The sequence below is a fragment of the Notothenia rossii genome, assembly GCF_949606895.1.
Source record: "Notothenia rossii genome assembly, chromosome: 4".
Lineage (NCBI taxonomy): Eukaryota > Metazoa > Chordata > Actinopteri > Perciformes > Nototheniidae > Notothenia > Notothenia rossii.
This window is the reverse complement of record NC_136902.1, coordinates 93,537,101-93,561,150: the sequence shown is the minus strand read 5'-3', so window position 1 is coordinate 93,561,150 and position 24,050 is coordinate 93,537,101. Positions and strand designations below refer to the sequence as shown.

The 24,050-nt window shown below is 40.8% G+C and overlaps 1 protein-coding gene and 1 long non-coding RNA gene across 2 annotated transcripts in view; both read left to right on the top strand.

Moving 5' to 3' along the window:
- The first annotated feature begins 42 nt into the window (after nt 1-42).
- Nucleotides 43-1,555, top strand: LOC307037592. Its single transcript, XR_013807719.1, has 2 exons — nt 43-963; nt 1,004-1,555. It is a non-coding gene; the product is annotated as an uncharacterized lncRNA (long non-coding RNA).
- A 20,457-nt stretch (nt 1,556-22,012) lies between these two features.
- LOC307034987 (NLR family CARD domain-containing protein 3-like) overlaps nt 22,013-24,050 on the top strand; it is a gene marked incomplete at its 5' end in the record, with an annotated part of 13,986 nt that continues 11,948 nt past the window's right edge. Inside the window, 2 exons of the mRNA XM_079673911.1 lie at nt 22,013-22,283; nt 23,287-24,050. The exon at nt 23,287-24,050 is cut by the window's right edge and continues 1,103 nt beyond it. Of these exons, the coding sequence (XP_079530037.1) occupies nt 22,013-22,283; nt 23,287-24,050 (1,035 nt within the window). The remainder of the gene's footprint in view (nt 22,284-23,286) is intronic.

The following is a 24,050-nucleotide window of genomic DNA, read 5'->3' as shown; positions in this document are numbered from 1 at the left end:
TACTTTATTCTCTTATTTTTTAGATCTTAGATGTGCCTTTACCTCACTGGTTGTAGAAAAAGCTTCTTATATTCGTTAGCATAGCTAGCTAACCAGATGCTAATAACAACAAAGTTATTGACTGTATGATCAGTATGACAGATGAACAGATCGCCACTGGGCTTTCAACTAAAGACACAGCCACGCACAAACTGCGGCATGTGTACAGCTCCTTGTGGGTACTGACATTTGTGAAGTGCCGGAGCCGCGTTCTGGTGCTCTCCGTCAGAACTGCACCCCTGTCAGACGAGACATATACCACGTGATGACACGTTAGGCTCGTGTTGTGTTCAAGGACCCTGACCTTGGCCAGGAAAAACAGGCACTCGCTTGTTTAATTTTTTTGCGTTATAGATTTCTTTAATTTTTTTCTTTTTTGCGTGTGTTTATAAATTAACTCGAGGGCCGTATATGGCTCGGGGGCCGGAGGTTCCCCACCCCTGGTCTAGACCCTATATGCTCACGGCTGCATTTCCTCCTTTTTATATACGATTTCAGGATCAGGATTCACTTTTATAGGCTTCCTTGACTCTTTTCAGTATGTCCTGCTCTCAGGGTTCAAGAATTGCTAACAGGTTCTAATCGCTAAAGACTTAACATTTATCATATGACACGTGTCAATAAATGTTCTTTAAACAAAATGAAGTCTCTCCTGATTGAACTCAAGTTGAGAGGTATAACAAATTATAATACCAGTCTTAATATTACATTACATCCAACTTAAATTCAAAAGTCATACTGTATATTCATAAAAACATACCTCAGAAGATTTGAATGTGTTTTTAAGGAACAGAAACCGGTTATTTTGATGAGGATGTTTATCAAAGTATTGGTGTAACATTCATGTATTACATATAAACAAGATGCTGTTTTGTCATCAGAATTGGGTTCTGGTCTGGTTCAGTGTCTCTGGTTCCTCTGCAGGTCTGAGAGTCTCTTCTCAGTGTCTCTGGTTCCTCTGCAGGTCTGAGAGTCTCTCCTGACGACAGAAACTGACTGCAGAACAGCTGCTGAAATCAGTTCAGTGTGTTCACCATCACACACACATCTGTCTCAAACTCAGACAAAATAAGTGTTTCTGATTCCATCCATATGGCTAACATCATACTTACACATGTATACCATTTCTAGATTTACATTTGCTTGTTCTATATTTAGTTGTCTTGTGTAGGTTCAGAGGAACGTGTGATGTTCTTCGGGGTAACGGTTTGTTTCCTCTGGTCTCCTGTGGTGCCTACCCTCTTTGAGCAGCGTCAGTGTTTGCTGCCATAAAGTGATTCTGAATTCAGTTTGAAGCCACTTGTTTACCATATGCATTGTGGCAATAATCAGACATATTTTCTTTGTTTTGATTCAAAAGATGACGAATTGTTTTTATAATGGTACGAAACATCTGAAAACCAATTGCCTTCCTTAGCTTCCTCTTGAATAATACTGTAATGTTATAAATGTAAAACTGTGATCTTTTTCTTCTAATGTTTCTGAATATTTTGAATAAAATATTTTATTTTTATTCTGAGGCTGAGCTTTTGTTTTGTCATAAAGTAAAACGAGCACCAGAATCACTTCACACATCTTCTAACACGCCCCCTACTGGTTATACTACTACATATATTTTGAAGGATTAAATTCTAAAACATATCTTTGGAGAATATTCAATAACGCCACAGTGAAGTGCTTCCAACAACACTTGGTTATAGTTCAACACTTATTTTGAACATTTAGCATTATTCTGTTGGTTTTAAAATAATAAATGAGTCCCCTGTTGGACGGTTGTGTGTCACGTTAAATGTGTTAAAATACACATTTCTTCTGTATTTTATTTCCACATTTATTTATTATTTTAATGTATTTATTCATACATATATTTATGTTTCTATCAGTTTATACTTATGACGTGTGCTGTCCTCCATACTATCCCCTTCACCGCTGCTCAATCCACCTTTAGTTCCACATCAGTTATTAGATTGGGTTTCACATGACAGATTATTAACCCTTAAATGTATAAGCCCTCCCTTTGAATCAGTGATGAAGTAAATGGAGGCCCAATTCCAAACAACACCCACTCCCCCTCCGTCCGAAGTCACACTCACAGCTGAACGAGGCCCGCTCCTTTCAGACGGAGGGTGTAAATACAGCAGCTGCTCTGGAACAAACTCCCGTCTCTCCGGCAGAAACAGGAAATGCCGTAACTTTTTGTATCAACGGTTTCAAATCAGCATCTCTGGGATAAAAAATCTACTCAAAAAATCTTCAATTGTTTTTCTCTTTTTGTAAAGCTCTTCTAGTTTTAAATCCTGATGTTTATACCGTTATGGTGTAAATACAGCCTATCTACCAATTGGATCAAATGTAAAAGTCAGCCAAATTACTATTGATACTACTCGGAGACGTATTGTGTGAAAGGAAATTGAAGATCTTGTTTAATTGCAGATATATTTATGATCCACATCACGTATTCAGTTTTGGCGGCATTTCTTCCAGTTTGTCCCGAAGTCTTCTAATCAGGGCTCTATAAATAGAGAACGACGGCAGATGTGTAATATTTAATTCAGCCGAACCGTGTATTACAATTCCGTTATGTGATGACTTTCAAAGAGAAAAGCAATCACACTCGGAATAAAGCAAGCAAACTCGGAATAAAGTATTATTATATATATATCATTTTTTTAAAATGTTTTCGGATTTCATATCGCATAAACACCATATCCCAATATGCATTGCGGCTAAAATATCCAATCACCGAGCTTCAACGAAAGCTGAGGATTATGGGTAGTTGGATGTTTTAGCCTATCAAAACCTCTGAAAAAAGAAATGTGTCTCTCAGAATCTAAAGGGAAAAACCTGTGGGAAAAAAACACAAAAGCAGTGTACACAATTTAAACCAATTAATGTTGTGTAATTAACTAGGATAAACTGATATTTTTTAGTGGACGAGTACTGCAGATATCACTGTAAAATAATTTGACAGTGAGGGGAATACGGTTTTATTATGAAAACTTCGAGACCGGAAATACTGTTTTCACCCCGTCTATTGCCGTCAATAGAAATGAATAGGTGGAAAGACGTAGTATACACGTTCTCCTGGCGAGGCCTCAAATAATCTTCGTAATATCTATCAAACTATAGTTCCTACACATCCACTGGACGTGGATTATGAAAGTACAATATACACTTCTCGCTAGAAATCTAATCAAAAAGCATTTTAATGGCCAAACTATCCTACAATTTAGGATTTTCCAGAGAGGGTTATTTGTGAATAACGACCCTCCAGAACATTTGCAGTAGAGGTCGAAAACTTTAAAACGTGATTATAGGTTTTAATAAGGGCTTGAACAATCAACCTATTTGGTCGTATGAGTTGGAGGACTTGTTGGCCAGGAAGTAACCTCGAGGCCCTGTTTACGGGACTTACTAACCGAGTGGGTGGAAGACTTTTTTGGGAGCTTTGAGGTCAAACCTGATTCCCGAACCTGATTCCCGGGCCTGCAGCCCCATGCCTGCCACAGTTCCCAACAAGGCTCCTTTCGGGGACCCTTTCGTTGGGTCTCGTCTGGCCTTTGGAGGTCCTCTGAGGCTCTGTTACGTCCCCAGCTCGCTTTAAAGGGATGGTAAAAGGGGAAGCAACACGAAACCAGATATTCTTGGTAAGAAGTTGATTTTAATAATAAACTCAACATCAAGATACAGGCTCTTTAAACAAGAAGCTAGCTGTTCACAATATAACTACACAAAACAAAGGCCACAGAGTATCACAGTCATAGAACACGATGGGCACTTAAGGCGAAAATAGTGAGGCGTCTCGCACAAGTTCGACGCCGTCACAAATCACAGAATACACACAAACATTTGGAGAGTATGAGTAGCGAGGCGTCCTGGCAAAAATCCAGCGCCTCGAATGACAACAACGTCGCAGCTTAAATAGTGTCATCCCGCGTCGTCCAGACCTCTTCCGGAGGGAGGAACTAAACAACGTCACACCGACGCGGTAACCATGGTACCTAAAGGCAGTCATATACACACAGACATATATATACACACACAGAATGCTCACAGGCCGGTTAATGCAGAAGGCAAGGCAACAGCCGTCACAGGCTCCGCAAGGCTTCAAGGCAGCATGGAGGGAAACGCAAGGCCAGGATTCCAGTTCCAGCCCCAGTTCCGGCTCCCCCGCCCACTCCAGGCTCCTGTTTCCTGTCTGTGGTCCGTCCGACTCCTGCTCCCCGTGTCCTGTTGGGGGTCCTGCCAACTCCTTGTCCTGTTCCGTTGGGGGTCCCACCGTCACCTGTCCCGCCCATGGTCCTGCCTTCTATGAACTCTGTCCTGCCGGGTGTCCAGTCGACACCAGATCCTATTCCGCCGATGGTCCAGCCGGCCACGAATCCTGCCAGTCTTCCGGAGCATGTATGTATGTATGGATGTACTGTATGTATGCATGCATGCATGCATGCATGTATACATGCATGTATACATGTATGCAAGTTTTGCTAATGCCATTGTTTTTAAGTTTTTGTGCATAGTCCTCAGACTCAAAGGCTTAAATTGTTTATTGAGGCATTACAATTTAAGACTGGTCAAATAACCCTGAAAACTCCTGTTTGTTTTTGCATTAAGTTATACTCGGATGTTTGCTGAAATTGATTGCATGTGGCACGGCCCTACCTAGAAAAAAATCCACCAGCCGGCACTGGTATCTGGAACTTGGAGGGAAAGCATACTCTGTCTGGCTGCAGGTAACATGCCAGACACTGACTGTTTTAATCTGTTTGGTCAACTCCTTCTATGCATGGTCTGATTCTCCAACCCTTTGCCTTGATATTTTGTGATGTAAATTGAGTTATCCTTCTCATCTGTCTTCACTTGAAACTCCTTCAAGCTTATTCAGCAATGGAGTTGCTGGTTGGAGCATGGACCTTGGTCCTGTACACCTGTATATATTTTGAAAATTGCCTCAACAATATTCAGTTTTTGCTGTTTTATAGTTGTTTACATTCGCAGGTAACAACCGCCTCCCTCCACCAGGGGTCTCTGTCTGTTTTTCTCTGCTGTCTGGCTCTCGTTTGTGTTTCAGAAGCCCAACACCATCCAACAGTGCAGCTCAGTCTTCTTTTGGAAACAGCTGCTGTTTGTGTAATGCAAATCTTGACGCACCCTGCATACATGAATGATGACTGAAGGTTGTTTTAGGTTTATTTGTGTTTGTTAATGTTATGACGCAGGTTATGTTATTTGCCCATTAGTTCTGTTGTGTTTTGTAAAGTTGTATTAAAAGATTTATTAATCCAAAGAGTTTGATGCAGTCTAAGTACTTTCGGTGTGCAGCTATTCTTTGGGGAGTGATTCAAGTGAAGACAGGAGACACTAGAGGCTTCTCAATTGTTAAATGTCCTCTGCTCGACTCCCCTCCTCGACTCCCCTCCTCGACTCCTATCCAGTGGCGGAGCCAGGACATTTTCAGTGGGGTGGCCAGGATGGAACCAGTGATCATTTTGGGGTGGCATTGAAATCACTATTATATTAACATAAAAATACATCTCACTAGAAAATAAGGAGTTATTTAAGGCACCTACAACACACCTCTACATTATTTGGGATTAAGCTAGTGGTGGAATGGATCAAATCATATTCAGTATATCTAACTATTTTTTTCTTATTCCAACAGTCAAAGTAACAACAACAATATGCCCAAGCTGCCCCTCCTTCAAACAAATTATCAATCAATTATCAAATAAGCAATTATCTACCTCATTGTTTTGTTTTTAGATAAACAAAAACTAGGTGTGTCTTGTTCTTGTTCTATCAGATGTTTAATGATTCAACTTTTGTTTACACTTTCCTGTTTAGATTCTGCCTCGTGTTTGTTCTCATTGGGCCTTATGAAACAATATGTTCTATTCCAATGCTCAATTGCTCTAGGTCGGATTTCCTACTAACGTAATAGACACTTTGGACATTTATTAATCCTAGTAGATTTTGAGTCATCACTAGGCAAGGCGAGGCAAGTGTATTTATATAGCACCTTTCAACACAAGGCAATTCAAAGTGCTGTACAAAAATATAAGACAATAAGATCTAACAACACTAACATGTGTAGTCAAATTTGTCTGAAAAGGATTTAGAAATGTTGCCTCATTTGGATGGAATATTTGCGAGGCGAAAATGTACCTCACTCTTAGTTCATGAAATCATCTACTCACTATAGAAAAAAAAGAAAATTGGCATCAACAGCACGAAAACAAAACCGGTTGCAACCATGTTGTCAAAGTAAGGCAAAAAGAGCCCATGTGATGTACTGCCCACTTGTTTGTTTGAGAGCTTGAACAACAACTGACAAGTGAAGAAATGCATGGATGAAATGTCGATGTGTGGTTCAGTTGGCTCTATATGCATTGAATACAAACTGATGATTATTTGCGATGCATTTATGTGAAGTAGTATTTTATTGGTGTTGCTGGTTAAGATAAGTTTGATGTAACTATTTTATAGACTAATATGTAGCTTTATCAATAATGCTGTGCCACATTTTATAAGCTAATTGTTTTGAATGTAAAGTAGTGAAGTGGTAGTTAAACTAACAGAGATGTCATAAGTACAGCAACTTCCTTAGGCCCGGGCAGCCGAAAATATGTTTTGTGTGCACACCTTTGGGCCTTTGGGGACTCCGTAGAATCACCGCAGACAATTACATTTCAGGAAGTTACTTTGAAACTTGCATGTAAAGCTTCACGCTATTTTTTGCTAAATGAAAGTTAAAACGTTTCACTATCACTCATATAAATGTGTCTAATCTCCCTCTCTCTCTCTCCCTCTCTCTCTCTCTCTCTCTCTCTCTCTCTCTCTCTCTCTCTCTAATGAGCTGATTGAACTAAACAATACAATTATGTTGGTGCATCATGGCATGTGGCTTATTAAAAAAAAGTACAGCTATTATCTACCTCTTGTATAACTGGTCGGCCGCACCTGCATTAGCAGGTAAACACAATGGACAAAACAAATACATTAAAGTAAAACCACTTTCCAGAGAGAGGCTCAGTGAGATAAAGGACTCTTGAGTGTTTAGATAGTTCACTTTAGTCTAAGTTATCTCAGTGGGTCTCAAACGGTTTGGTCACAATTTATGTAAACAAATATTTCCAAGGCAACCTTTATAATTATTAGGATAAATAAAAACAGGTTTGAAATCATTCCAATGTATTCTATAGGACAGTAAACCAACCATATCCTTCAAAACTGGAAAGATAACAAAATATGGATAAATAAATAAATGTTAACTGGTAAAAATAAGATATAAATGAACCAGCACAAATCTTGCCTAGGGCAGCAAATTGGTCAGAACCGGCCCTGGTGTCATCCCCCCAGCACCCCCCCATTTGAAACATGTTCCCAGGGCTATGAACAACAATACTCCCAAGCGGCCCCTCCTTCAAAAAAAATGACAGCTAGTATCTAGCTCATTGTTTTGTTTTTAGAAAAACAAAAACTAGGTGTGTCTTGTTCTATCAGATGTTTAAGAAAATATTTTCAGAAAAAGTACTTAACTTTCTACCAGTTGTAAAGCTGACCAAATTAAAACTGTATCCAAAAGTAAGAGAAAAACAACGAGAGAAAAGAAACCCGCCTAGTATCAGTAAAAAAGAAAGTGTTAAAATAAAAAACGTACCTTTTTAGAGTCAGTCTTTAAGAAAATACATTTGTTACAAAGTAATTGACACTCTAAAAGTTTTAAAATGTTCCTACATAAAAGTGTATCAAAAGAAAAAGAATCTGAAAATAACTGAAATATCAGAAAAAAAACGTACATTGTTTAACTGAACAAGTGTTAAAATAAAAAAACGGGGTAGTAAAGAAACCCCATTCCTTACAAAGTACTTCATATTCTACCAGTTGTTAAGTTGCACACATCAAAGTGTATCTAAAAGTCTCTCAGTAACACAAGAAAAGAGAGAAAAGCATTTATGTTAACAAAACTGGATTGTTCCACTGAAATAGCGTTAAAATCAAAAAGTGCCTTTAAAGAAAATGTATTCAGACAAAGTATTTTATTTTCAAAATGGTTAAGGTTTTGCAAACATAAAAGAGTATCGTACAGTTCCTTTGTGAGAGAATTACACACAAATCTGCCGAGTGTCAGTAAAAAGTGTTAAAATCCCAAACTTGCCTTTCAGAGTCAAAGTCTTTAAGAAAGTAAAATGTGTTACAAAGTGATTGACATTCTACCAGTTGTAAAGTTTTCAGACAACAAACTAATATCTAAAAGTATCTTGGTAGCAGAAAAAAAGCAAAAATCAGTCAAGTTATCAAAAACAACATTGTTTAACTGGATTGTTTTACTTAAATCAAAAGCTGCCATTAAGAGTCACATTCTTAAATAACATCTATTTAGACTTTTTGCATACATAAACGTGAATCTTACAGTTCCTTTGTGAGAGAATTATGCACAAATCTGTCATATCAAAAACATTCTATTGCAGCATTTTGTCTGTTTTATGTGCTCTAGCCTATATATGTTATACTTGAAACTTAAAATCAGCCCTAAAGAAACCCAATTCCTTAGAAAGTATTTTATATTCTAACAAGAAACCCAATTCCTTACAAAGTAATATTCTACCAGTTGTAAAGTGTTGCTCACTTCAAAGTGTATCTAAAAAGTATCTTAGTAACAAAACCAAAAGCAACAAGCATTAATGTTAACAAAGCCTCAAAGGGCGGACTCCTGAGCTCCGTGATGTCCCCCTAACATGGCACTTGGACTATTTACATCATCCAGGGAAACACACCGGTAAATACACCTCTCTTTGTCCGCTCTTCAAGCTTCAAAGGGTTGACTCCTGAGCTCCGTGATGTCCCCCTAACATTGCACTAAAGACTATTTACATCATCCAGGGAAACACACCGGTAAATACACCTCTCATTGTCCGCTCTCCAAACCTCCAAGGGCGGACTCATGAGCTCCGTAATGTACCCCTAACATTGCACTTGGACTATTTACATCATCCAGGAATCAACACCGGTAAATACACCTCTCTTTGTCCGCTATTCAAGCTTCAAAGGGCGGCCTCCTGAGCTCCGTGATGTCCCCCTAACATGACACTTAGATTATTTTCATCATCCAGGGAAACACACCGGTAAATACACCTCTCATTGTCCGCCCTCCAAACCTCCAAGGGCGGACTCCTGAGCTCCGTGACTATTTACATCTAGGGAAACACACACCAGCACATCTTCCTTATAGTTAATAAAGTAATTAAACATTAGTTCACAAGCCATACAACTTAAGAGAACTTCCAGTTCACAAGCCATACAATTTCAAAAGAACATCCTTAGTTAACACAAATCATATTAAAAACAAATCTAATTCAGAGAGGACAATAAAGTTTTAGGTGACTTGGTCAGGGAAAATGAATGGCTTTTTATGTTGGAGCGTATTTCTTTTTAAAACTAACTCCACCACCCTATCTTCTGGCATAGGATAACAGCGAAATCAGGGGGTGACAGGAGGGGGGAGAGAAAGGGGGGAGAGGAAGGGGTGTGAGGGGGACGGGGGGAGACAGTCTCACATATCCAGACTCCATTTTTCATGAAGAGCCTCAGACGGAGGGGTCTGAACCCGCACAGATACTGCATCCGTTTCTTGATTGGCTCTCCCGACGGATGGCGGTAAGTTGTCACAGGCGTCTCGCTGATTAAACCCATATCGATTCGTCTCTTAGCCATTTTCTTTTTGAAAGTTTAGGTGACTTGGTGAGTGGAAATGACTGGCTTTTTATCTAGTCTGCACATATATTTTTTTTTTACCTAACTCCACACCCCACTATCTTCTGGCATCACAGCAAAAGGAAGGGGGGTGACAGGAAGGGGGGAGAGGGGACGGGGTGCGAGACAGTCTCACACAACTTCAAACAGACTGCCTTAGATTGACATCAAATGCGTATAACATGCCGGTGCGATATCTCAAAGGGTATACTACAGGGGGACATACCACACCTGCATGTTATAACACATCACCCCTCACATCAAAGGACAGACATCAAAGGGTAATTAGATTAGACAACAAAGGGTCTACTACAGGGGAGCATATCACACCTACGTGTGATAACACCTCAACCCACACATCAAAGAATATCACACCTACCTGTGGAATCACACCTACATGTGATAACACCTCGAACAAAGGGATCATTAGCATATAAAAGGTGATCATTAGCATATTTAGTGAGAGGTGTGACCTGTCACAGCACCTGTCACTTTTTATGCATACTAATGTGATGCATCCTTATAACTACTAGGGAGTGACGGCGTCCTCGGATCAGATGCATGCAGACACAGGACAGACGAGGAAGAGCTGAGTTTCCTCCACACATGAAGAGAGTCTGTGAGTGGACCTGGAGAGAGTTCAGCAGGTGAGAATCCTCCCAGAGGAATCTGTCTCATCATCAGGATCACTCTGATCACATTGTGCTGTGTCTCTGTTTACCTGGACACGTTTCTTCATGCTGATTCTAAATATCTGTTTGAAATATTGTGTTTCTCTCTGAGTTAAAGCAGAATGAATTTAGAAAGACTTCCATGTTCTGTTGTCAGTGTTTCTCAGGTAGAAAGAGCAGCAGTCTGATTGTTATCGTAGGTCACTAACATACAGAACACACATCATCAGTGGAAATGCAGGGTGTGTCAGAACTGGTCTAAGAACTCGGACATGTGACTGAGGTGTATTTATTATTCAACTCTCAAGACTTCAGCTCAGCTCTCAACATTTGGTCAAACTTACTGTTGGAATCAGTCCAGAAAATACCGTGTAGGAGAACATAGTTTGAATAATAGTCTGTACCGGAATCATTTAAATAACTTAACCATATTTTTTTTCAGCCAATGATCCCAATGATCAATAATATGTTATGTTATCTAAACATAACCCTGACTTTTGTTGAAACTTTATTGAGAAAGCAGTTTAGTTGAAGTGCATAGTACATTCAAAAATAAGTTACATATCTCCCAATGTGTGTGATCAGGCAGACATGCAACACATATCACATCATGACTTTTCTGACTTTCTGTCCGGGATCATGGTGAAATATGATCGTGTTTTGATTTGAAGTGACTTTAATGTCCATGTGTGTTGCGAGTCCAAACCTCTGGTTAGGGACTTTTTAAATCTCCTCGACTCTTTCGGTCTCATTCAGTCCATGGCTGTTCCAACACACAAAAAAGGACACACTTTAAATTGAGTATTATCGTTTGGACCGTCTGTCTCTGTGGATGAAATCTGTGCAGCAACGCATATCTCAGACCATTTACCGGTTCTGTTTACAACTTCGATCCCCTCTGCGGGAGTCGAATCACGTGCCCCTGCGCGTCGTCTGCGTTCGATTAACCCCTTGAGTGCCTCACAGTTTTCTGATGTTTTTAATGCTTCTCCGATCTGTAAATTAGAGGTGAACTGTGCTTTTAGTGCTGATGAGCTTATCTCCATGTTTGACTCGACATGTACCCTAATACTAGATTCTGTTGCTCCTTTTACGCTTAGACGCACTGTGAAGCTGACAATTGAGCGGCCCGACCAAGCAAGGAGGTAGAGGCAGAACGTCCCAAATATAACCCGGTGTGGGCATTTATTAAATGATCAACACAATGACACACAGCCTCAATCCTGCTGTTGTTTCTGTGAGCACAGTCACCAGCCACCAGGATCTCACACACACCAGCCTCCAAACAGACAGAGAAACAGAGCCTAAATAACCACACACTAATCAGCTATTAGACACAGGTGAGGGGGGAGGAGACAACACAGGGCACCAGGTGAACATAATCAGGAGTAACAGAAATAACGGGACGGGGAACACTTTTCAAAATAAAAACACATGTGCAATATAAAAGGCCTGAAGCCGTCAGTCCATAGTGACGAAGTTATCTTTGTCACACGCACCAAAGTTGTCTCAGAGCCGTGACCTGTACTCGCGCTCTCAGATGCACCTGTAGGCGTGCAGAGAGAAAATGGAAAAAGGATAAACTCCATGTCTCCCTAGAAGTCCTTCGTGCTTGCCTTTCCGACTACCAGACGGCAGTCAAAGCAGCAAAAACAGAGCACATTTCTCTCTTAATCTCCAAAAACAGCCATAAACCTCAGGTTCTTTTTAATGTCCTCAACTCTATTATTAATCCCTGTGATGTTTCTCCAATTGTGCCATCGACTACTCTCTTTGATACATTTTTTTTATTCTTTATCGAAAAAGTATCTGCTCTTAGGCTAGCCCACACTAGTGCTACCCCAGATGCTGCTCCTTTTCTGTGCCCTGCTGTCCTCGACCACTTTGAGCCTGTGTCCCTCTCTTCTCTCTCGGATGTAGTTAAGCACCTGCGGCCGACAAACTGCACCTCAGACAGCATTCCCTCTCGCCTTCTCAGAGATGTTTTCAAATCAGTTGGAGCAAGTATTTTATTGCTTATAAACACCTCTCTTACAGTAGCTCAGGATATGTCCCAGCTGCCTTAAGTAGTACAGTTTTTTAATGCATGTACAGGACTTTGGCTTGACCAAAAATCGTTTTTAAAGTTTGATTTGATCACATATCAGAGCTAACCTTCATTTCATTAGACGGTCAGTTAGCACCATCTAGTGGTCAGCTAGTAGAACTACATCACCTCTTCTGACTGGTTACACCCGTTCACACATGACTCAGATGAGTTTTATGAGGGTTTGACGGCGTCCTTTGTTTATCTCTCTTTGCCTTTTGTCGTCATTCAAATATATAGCTATTTATAACAAATTATTTTATTATAGGACTCATGTTGAGATTCTCTCTGCTCCCATGAATCCCCAAAATGTGTTAGGATGCATATGTGGGTGCATTAACACATTTAGCAGGATTATAACAGAAGAAATATCAAATGTTTCAGATGCTTTATAATTTTCGGGATTATTATTTTGTTATCAACCACAATCGGAAAAAATATAATAAGGGGTGTCAGAGCGAATGTTTAAGTGTGACAAATGAAAACAAATTTTTCAGATGCTTTTTTAATTTTTGGAAAGTGAAAAGGAATCTAACTTCGACACAACCAACGTTAATATCTAGGTCATCTCCAATACCGAGCTCTGATGCTGATAAGGCTCCGGAAAACGGCCGTCCAATATTTAGAACTGATCCCCCAAAATCTACACGCAAGATCACCGTAATCTGTTTAGGGGGGCACTTACAGCGTGGCCTCTAACACCAACTGCCCGTCGTATCACTTATTTCAGGCACTAAAGCGTCGGCTGTCCGACCGCCAGGATAGCAAATGGAGTGTGTAGTGCAGTAGGTGTTGGTGGGCTGGTAGAACCTTCAGAGACCATCAGAGAGACCAGGAATTGGATCGAAACGTACAAAGTACAAACCGGTTTTATTAGGTTTTTAACAAAAGTTGAGGACTTACAAGATTCAAAAAATGACAAAAGAAAAATACAAACGTTTCACAAGGACACAAGGTCAAAGTACAAAAGCAATAGGTTCCCAAGTCACTCCCTAGCCTGTTAAACCCCATCCCTGTTTTTCAGGTCTCGAAAATGACATTTCCAGAACAAATGACCATAACTAGACTTCTAAAAGGGGAAAATTAATAATCTTTTTTCTCAAAGTGTTACAATGCCCGAGCGGCCATGGAGGAAAAATAGGAGAAGCAGGCAGGTTGGTGTTTTTCCAAAGAAAACTATTTTATTTGTCCGTCCATTGTGACCACATGGCTGTCCTCCATCACCCACACAGTATACAACACCCTTCTCAACAACACTGACTGCCTTTTATAGGAGGCCTCAGATCTTCATTGGCTGGCACATACCATTATCTTTATCTAAGCAAACGATTTACTACAACTATATACACATTTACTAAATATTTCCCCACCAATTTACCAATAATATAGACATGAATAAAGCTATGACAATATACATTAAATAAATATATCTATGTGCAAAAATGTCGAACTCCCCCCTGGAGACTACCACTTGCCGTTTCCCTCCCAGAACTATACACAAGTTATTGAGCCGTTTCCGCTCTACATCCTGAACTCCTCCCTTCGATGCAATGCACTTCCGTTTTGGCGGACTGGGTTTGTTTTGCTAGCTAGCTCCGTTGTGCCGACAAAGCACTGATATCGCAGAGACAAAGAGGATATAACAATTACAACATGAAGAAAAGTGGTTCGGGAACTACGTGTGCGGTAGTTGGTTGCAATCACTCGAGAAAGCACCTGAACGAGTGGTTAGATAGAGAGTGCTACGACCACAAACCAGCACCCAGCACCCAGCCATGTTGTTCATTAAATACAGATAAACACAACAAATACTGCATGCATTGTATTTTTTAATATTATATATGAATATTTTCATAGTGATGTAATTGTGTGGGCTGCTTTTATATTTTAATTTGTAATACCTGTTAGGATTAAACATGTGATCTTTCTTGTTGAAGCCATTTCTTTAGTTTCCTCTCAACAATTAATTAATTCAGTGTTATTTATGTACAGTATGAGCTTAATATGAATGATGAACTGTGTTAAAAGAAATTGTAGCACTCTAAGGAACATATGAAATGCAATAATGCAATAACAGTGCAATAATGAAATTAAATTACATCAAACTTTATTTTCACTCAAACAGTACAGGCACATATGATATATTGCACAGCATAAAGAGATCATGTAAATTGTGCATTATGTAAACAACAGACAACTGTTGGCTCCTGTGGGCATGACCTAAATAAGGCAGTTTATTTTTGGTTTTATGCTGGGCCACGTCGTCATGTTATCCTCCCAGTTTTGCACTGAATTCGGGTGGGGGAGAGTAACGCCATCTCCAGTCAAAGAAGTAGAATCGTGTTCCCAAGCTAGCATCACTGTTAGCATCGAAATCGCTGTGTTTACACCAGTGCCCGTCTGACTGTTTACATCGGTTTACACCGACAGACGCTGTGCAAAAGACTTCCGGCGGAAATGAAGTGCATTTGTGTAGTGTCATGGCGCTACCCGTGTTTTGGCGCGTAAACTTGTCTATATTTAGAGGTGTGCGGGCCCGGGGGAACTCTTTTGCCCGAACACCCTGCGAGAGAGAACAGACAGAGGTAAGTTTAATGATCACGCAATCAATCACTAATTCTCACATTTACTTCATGAACAATCCCTCGCTACCCGTACTGTTAGCAATGTATGAATATGCACATTTGAAACCGTATCCATTTCTTTACTCAGGCGAACGGCAAGCAGGAACGGCCCGGCGTCCGTGCCGCATGACACTCACCCACACAACAATGCAATTCAATCAACTGTCAATAAACATATTTATACATTAATAAAGTCTGTTGTTTACATCATGTGCCAATACTGTGTCAATGTACCCTATAACAGGGGTGCCCAACCTTTTTTGAACCGAGAGCTACTTTTAAAGTTGCCAGTCTGCCGAGATCTACCAGTCCAAATAGAGGCTTAGCCATTACTGACAGCCTACTACCTGGTAAATACACACTTCTACTTGTATAAAACTGACCTTTGTACGATGAATACTCCATAAAATACTGCAGATCATTTATCTTACCTCTTTCTACACACATACAAGTATTTAACTGAAGTTACACAACAGTGTTATTGATACAGAGTTTATTCACACGTCACATACTACAGTGGGTAATGTTTTCAAGAAACATTGAACAGTGCTGCCTCATATGACACAGGAAAAAAAGAAAAGGCTCTGAACCCTTTCTTTGCCATTATATGAAAATAGTGTTGCTCCAAAAGTATAAATGAGGCTTACTAATAAGACAACTCAGATCTGAAGCTACACAGGAATCTGCTGCAAAAGTGCAAGAAAAGACAACATTAATAGAATCAAACCCTTTTTTGATGCATTTTATTAGAGTATAAAAAGAAATTCCTTTGCAAGCAACACTAGTTTCTTAACCTGAATTGATAATAGACTATAATCAATTTAAACAGAACGGATCTTAATGTTTGCATTCTTATACCATGTTGTACAATAATTACAATGAATAAGTTCAAACAAACTAAAACGTACAGCTGATTAATAACGGTATTTAACTCGTTTTTATATCAAAAACCTGTTGAAATGCTACTGTTATTTTTACTGTCCCCCAAAAGCGTGTCGGCAAGCCTCCAGGAACAACTTTGCCGTCTTTGAAAGACTTCATGTGTTTCGCAAGAACGTGACTGACACGATAAGATGCGATGGTAGCAGCCTTGCTCTTGTTGTTGGGCCTGGTGAAAATGGACTGCTGTGCATTTAGCTGTCCTCTCAGGCCCCTCCCCTTTTGGGAGCGTAGGGCAGAATTAGGAGGGAATTCCGTCTCGTAGCGTTTGTGCACTGTTTTGAAATGCCACTCCTAAATTACCCTTCTTCGATAAAGCCACGCTCGCATTGCAGATGCGACAGATGGACTTTAAATTGGAATAGACAACTCAATAATCATCCTCCCACTCGGAGTGAAAATTATATATTTTGGGCTTTTTTGCTTCTGCCATAATTGTGGTCTTGTGTGTGCGGACTGTCACTCTTGTTGACACGGACAACGTCAGCGAACTAGTGCACTGCCCACCAGCCTCGCCCCGACACATGGGGTCACGCCGGCCAATCACAAAGCTTTGATGCGTTCAAGTGCATTATTATGGCACAGGAAGATTATGTTACAGGACATTAACGATAAAACTGAATATTGTTGTTCTATTTTTAGACTCATCTCGCGATCAACTGGGAATCTCCCCTGCCCTATACAGTACAATGATTATATCAACATGTCAACGTGAGCTCTAGTAATGGAAAATAATACAATTCAATAACATGCTTTAACCACCAGGTGTCCCGTTCTATCAGCTCTGCACCGTTATGGTGTAAATACAGCCTATCTACCAATTGGATCAAATATAAGTCAGCCGAATTAGTGTTGATAGTGCAAGGAGACTTATTGTGTGAAAAGAAATGTAAGATGCTGTTTAACTGCTTATATATATTTATGATCCACCTCACGTTTTCAGTTTTGGCGGCAGTTGTTCCTGTTTGTCTAGAAGTCTTCTCAGCAGGGCTCTATAAATAGAGAACTACAGCAGATATGTAATATTTAATGAAGCCGAACCGTGTATTACAATGCCGTTATGTGATGACTTTCAAAGAGAAGAGCAAGCAAACTCGGAATAAAATATTTTTTATTTTTTTCGGATTTCACATCAACAGGAAGTCCGGTTAACTAAAATGTCCGTGCGGAACAATACCCCAACCCATAGATCACCATATTACACACATCCCTTCACATTTACATTTTAATTTACATTAAAGTATTTTGTGAGGCCTTCTAACATGTTTTAAATATATAATTAGGGTTGTAGTTGAAGAGTTTGTAAATTATTGCGTTGCCTGGCACAACGGCACGTCCCTTAATTCCACAACCACACACATGGATTAACATTGATTTAATACATTAATGTAGCCTTTGTTTCTGCTAAAAGAGGTGTCGACCAGCTGGGGCAACAAGAAAATCGGCAAAATTGAGTGTGACTATTAAAAAATAAATTATTATTATATTAATATTGACAATAACAACCGATAGTCGGGGAGCGTTCTCATGGCATCTATTATCAACGCTATGGGAGTTCTATGAACGTCTATGGGACGCCCTGCTCATTGAAAACGGACTCTCAAGGGGTACCCTGTGCATAATAGAGTGACGGGGAGGGGCCCTGACCTACCGTCAACATGTGACGGGTTGGGAGTGAGGACGTGTTAGTGAGAACGTGTTGGTGGATAGCATCCACTTGCCCCACTCGAGGTTTCAAAACACCCTGGCCAACTACATGACGGAGGTACTCAACCTGAGCCTGCGCAAATGCACATTTGGGTGGATTGATTGTTAGCCCAGCCTTTTTTATCAACTGGAGGACCTTGCGAATGTGAGCTATGTGTTCCTTCCATGTCTGGCTGAAAATGACTATGTCATCCAAGTACGCGGCTGCAAACTCTGGCACCTCCCTCAGCAAGTGGTCCATGAGTCGTTGAAATGTAGCTGGCGCCCCCTGGAGACCAAACGGCATTACATTGAAATGAAACATTCCAGATGGTGTTTTAAATGCCGTCAGCTCCTTGGTCTCATTTGCCATAGCCAGCTGTCAATATCCTTTGCTCAGATCAAGTGTCGTGATGAATGTGGACCCACCAACCCTTTCCAGAAACTCATAAATTCGGGGCATTGGGTAGGACTCAAATTTAGACACAGCATTCAGGTATCTGAAGTCAATGCAGAATCTCAGTGAACCATCTTTCTTAGGGACCAGAACAACAGGACTGCACCACTCACTCGTCGAGGTCTCAATGATGCCCTGCAACATCAGCTCAATTTCCTTTTTAAGCTCTGGCACCAAACGTTCGGGAATCCTGTAAGATTTCCGGCGGGGAGTTGCGTCTTCCCTCAGGTGGACCTGGTGCTGTACCAGAGTTGTGAAACCAGGCGTTTCTTGGAAAAGCTCTAGATCCATCATTACACTTATATCCCTCTGCTGGTCAGGCTGGAGATGAGACACATCAACGGGACCGGGCATCGAGACACTGGTGGGAAAAGAGGGCACAATATCCTCTCCTTGGTCCATGGCACGGATGAGGAGCTGCTGAACAGGCTGATGGGTTGGCGGTGAAGGCTCCTGAAACTCCTTCAGCAGGTTTACATGAAACGACTGATGTTTCTTCCCTTTGTCATGCATATACAGTTCATAGGTTACCTTACCAAGGTGCTTAGTGATTTGATAAGGTCCCTGCCATTTTGCCAGCAGCTTACAGTCACTTGTTGGGAGCAACAGCAACACCTGCTGGCCTGGTAGAAAGCTCCTGTCCCTTGCTTTCTTGTCATTCCAGGTCTTCTGGTTTGCTTGTGCTGATCTCATGTGTTCCTGTGGCAGTGCCGTCATCTGCTCCAGCCTCTCTCGCATCTTGACCACATAAGCCACCACATTGTCCTGATCTGCCTTCGGGTTCTCCCAATGCTCTCTCAGCAGGTCCAACGGCCCCCTCACCTGGTGGCCATAGAGCAGTTCAAAGGGCGGAAATCCTGTTGATGCCTGCGGCACCTCCTGGTACGCAAACAGCAAGTATGGAAGCCACTGGTCCCAATCAGAGCCTGTGTGTGACACAAACTTTCGCAGCATGTTCTTGAGTGTCTGATTGAATCTCTCTACTAACCCGTCTGTCTGGGGATGGTAAGGGGTGGTCTTAATTCCCTTCACTCCTAACAACTGATATACCTGCTGCAATAATTTAGACAGGAAGTTGGTGTCACAGTCAGTCAATATTTCTTTAGGGACACCTACTCTGGAGAATAGCTGCTATAGGCAATTAGCAGAGGTGGGAGTAAGTCTCAAGTCTTGATCTACAAGTATCAAGCAAGTCCCAAGTCACTGTGGTGAGAGTCAAGCAAGTCAAGTCAAGTCATACGACATTCTGATGAATAAGCCCAGTTTCCGCATTTAAATCAGTTAAAAGACAGTGGTTATGAAAATGGATTCAACCCACACTATGATATTCATTACATACACAGTTCATCATTTGAAATCTAATTTAGACCGATGATAATCATATTAGATTCATATTAACCCCAGAACTGCAGACAATATAGCTAGGACTCAAAAAGTCTGTTCAAAAAGGCAGAACTCCAGGTAAGAAAATCATATATGGCATTTGCCATTACACATATTTAATTTAAATGTCTGTTAACACTAGAACCCCCAACAGCTTCAGCTCCTACATAGATATCATTTTCAAAACATTTAATTTGTTCCTCTTCATAATTTCCTTATAAACTAAGCAGGACGATTTAAAACTCACTTAAATGGGTTAATAACAGATCAAAAAGTTCAGATTCATTTTACAATAAATCAAGGACTGATGCACTTCTACAAACAAACACAACATAATTAAAACATTTAAACAAACTACTAAAAGAAGATTAACTACTTTATTCAACAGTTTACAGAAACGTCTGATAATAACACAGGGAAATAAACGAGGCATCTCTCTCTCTCTCTCTCTCTCTCTCTCTCTCTCTCTCTCTCTCTCTCTCTCTCTCTCTCTCTCTCTCTCTCTCCTGACAGCCCGTCAGTATCAGGGTTAGTCAAAATGAATCCCATGGCGGTTCTAGTGTTAATTTGCCGTTTTGTCTTCTCTTTGCTTAATCGATTTGAAACCAAGTCTAACGTAGCTTAAACGTAACGTTAGCTTTCTATCTAACAACACATTCACGTACCTTTCTCTGTGGTTTTTTTTGTAGTGACGAATGAAGTTGGATGTTATGGTGGTCGTGTCACTGATCTTTATGCTGCAGACCCTGCATACCGCTGTTCTCTTCTTATTACTGTCATCGACAACATAATCCTTGAATCCAAACTTGACTATTTGTGGAGTAACGCTAGCTGCTGCCATGTTAACTGACACTCCTGCCGTCTAGTGGGTTTCCAGGTTTGCGCACATGGCGCTATAATCACCCAATCACGTTTTTCGAAAAATCTAAACGGAATATCCCACTACAAAAACAAACGCAAATATTTAATTTTAAACAGTCAAGTCCTTTAAAGTCATCTGTCTCAAGCTTAAGTCAAGTCTCAAGTCATGAATACTAAGTCAAAGTCAAGTCAAGTCTTTTATCAATGTTAGTCAAGCAAGTCTCAAGTAAAAAAATATGCGACTCCAGTCTGACTCGAGTCAAGTCAGGTGACTCGAGTCCCCACCTCTGGCAATTAACATGTTTGGCCTTAATTGATCTGAGCGGAAAGGCTTCTGGGTAACGGGTGGTATAATCACAAATTACCAAGATGAAACGATGGCCTGTGGAACTTCTCTCAAGGGGCCCCACAATGTCCATGCCTATCCTGTGGAACGGGGTTTCTATGATGGGCAATGGCTGTAGCTGGGCACAGGCTACTCCCCTGGGTGAAGACAGCTGACACACCTCACATGATGCACAGAACCCCTTAACCTGGGTGTAAACACCTGGCCAAACAAATCTCCTGGTTATCCTGCTGAGGGATTTCTGGAATGCTAGGTGGCCTGCCCAGGGGATAGAGTGACCTAGCTCCATAACTTTCTGCCTCAGGCCCTGTGGCAATGCTAGGGCTTCCTCCTTTCCCTGACGTTGGTAAAGAATTCCCCTCTTAAAGGTGGAGTAGGTAATTTACTTCAGTAACACTTTTTATTATATTCCATGGAATGCTCTTAACATCCCGATAGCAATGAATAAATTAAATGCTTTGACAATAAATACATTAAAAAATTCATCTGTGGAAGCCGTGGTGCTGTGAAAAGCACGACCAATCATCTGAGCCGGCTAAAGTAACTGGATGGCCTACCTGCCTGTCATCTGTGCACAAACTTATCTCGTGCCCTCATTGGTCATGTGCAAATTTGAGTGTGTTGGAGGAGGGGCTCTGTAAGGAAGTCTGAAGGAAGAGGCAGATTTTTTCCGGTTGTGTATTTTCAAATTCTAGCGCACTCAAGCTGGTTTCTCCATTCTTACCTATTCCACCTTTAATCGAATATTTATAAAAATGAAATTGAGGTCTATTATAAGTGTTCAGCAACTTGGGAAATACACATATGGTTAAAATGAAAGCAGGGAAATATATTTCTGTAAAACTCTTTGAAAAGCAGCCTTATATTGTCACACTGGTCTAAATAACATGAGAGACTCAAATCTGTGGAGATACTACATTCCTCACTAATAATACATCAACATTTTACAACGAATGTTTGATTGTTATAACCCAAGTTATATAATTCAGAGGTCCATATGAGCAGCCCCCACCCCCTGATTACTACAACTAATCGATAGGGTCCTAATCTTGTTGTGTCAATGAGCCCTCTCTGATATATTCATTCTTATACATATATATATATATATATATATATATATATATATATATACATATCATTTTCTTCTTTTGAATCTGTGCAGGAAAGATGGCGACTCCTAAAAAGATCCTCTTCAGCACTTTGGAAGATTTGGGGGAAGATGACTTTGAAAAGTTCAAGTGGTACCTGCAGGAGAAGTACCTAGATATCCAAGGAATCCCAAAGAGTCGGCTGGAGCATGCAAACCGGAGAGCCACAGTGGATCAGATGTTTCTGAACTACGGCATAAATACGTTCGAAGTGACCATAAGGGTTTTGGGTGAGATAAAGAGGAATGATCTAAAGGAGGAATTATCAAGACACCGTTCAGAACCTGCAGGTAGGTCATTAAAAATATGTTACAAAGATGTAACCCTGCATCATGTTGTTTGACTATGGTATTTGTGAGTATAGAACAATGTGAAATATAAGGCATTTTTCATTGTGGGTTATACAAAATTATATTTGATTATATTAACTTTCGTTTAAATTATTTAACTCAATATGGAAACCTCAACAGTGTCTTGACAGTGGCTGCGAGGGAGTGTGGTCGTCTTTCAACCAGAAGGTTGTGGGTTCGATCCCAGCCCATGCACTCAACATGTCGATGTATCCTTGGGCAATATACTTAACCCTGAGTTGCTCCCGATGGCCAACTGTGTGTGAATGTGTGTGAATGTTAGGTCCTAGAGTCAGGTACACTGCTCTGTATGAATGGGTGAATGACATGTAGTCTGTAAAGCGCTTTGAGGGGTCTTAAAGACTGGATAAAGCGCTATATAAGTACAGTCCATTTACCTGTTACTATGCCGTAGTAAAGGCATCCAATACTTTAATAACTGGAATCAAAGCTTGGTTTATACATCCTCAGTAGGGTTTGGGCTCTACCAGGGTTATACCTCAGCTCCAAGCAGCAGAATAAGAGTCAGTCAGCTTTAGGGCCATGGTTCTCTACTGTAAATCAGAATACTCACTCAGCGTTGGATATTAATTGTTGTCAAGGACAATATTTTTGGCTTGCTACATATGATTATGCAACAAGATACAGGGTCTTGATCCTTTACAAATAATCTACTATTGTGCTGAATTAGGAGGACGTATTTAGACACAAGTTATTTGTAGTATCTCCTCTAATGTTCCTTTTTGCTTCATTCAGAGATTGTTTCTGAGCGCCAAGATAAACTCAAATCAAACCTAAAGAAAAATGTATGAGTTAATATCTGAGAAAATCACAAAAAAAGGAAATGTAAAACCCCTGAATGGAATCTACACCGAAAACTACATCACAGAGGGGTGGGGGGGGGGATGCAGAGGTCAGCATCTGCATCAGTGTGTCCTCTGAGGAGCTGATTCAAACTATACAGCCACACCTACATGTTCCGATTCTCAGTTATTCCACTTGTTGTTCGTTCATTCAGGAACTCCTGCTGCAGGGTGCCAGCATAAACTTAAATCCAACCTGAAGGAGAGGTTCCAGTGTGTGTTTGAGGGCATTGCTAAAGCAGGAAACCCAACCCTTCTGAACCAGATCTACACAGAGCTCTACATCACAGAGGGAGGGTCTTCAGAGGTCAATGATGAACATGAGGTCAGACAGATTGAAACAGCATCCAGGAAACCAGACAGACCAGAAACAACCATCAGACAAGAAGACCTCTTTAAAGCCTCACCTGGAAGAGATGCACCAATCAGAGCAGTGCTGACAAAGGGCGTGGCTGGCATTGGGAAAACAGTCTTAACACAGAAGTTCACTCTGGACTGGGCTGAAGGCAAAGCCAACCAGGACATCCAGTTCATATTTCCATTCACCTTCAGAGAGCTGAATGTGGTGAGAGAGAACAAGTACAGCTTGGTGGAACTTGTTCATCACTTCTTCTCTGAAACCAGAGACGCAGGAATCTGCAGGTTTGATCAGTTCCTGGTTTTGTTCATCTTTGACGGTCTGGATGAGTGTCGACTTCCTCTGGACTTCCACAACACTGAGATCCTGACTGATGTCACAGAGTCCACCTCAGTGGATGTGCTGCTGACAAACCTCATCAGGGGGAAGCTGCTTCCCTCTGCTCGCCTCTGGATAACCACACGACCTGCAGCAGCCAATCAGATC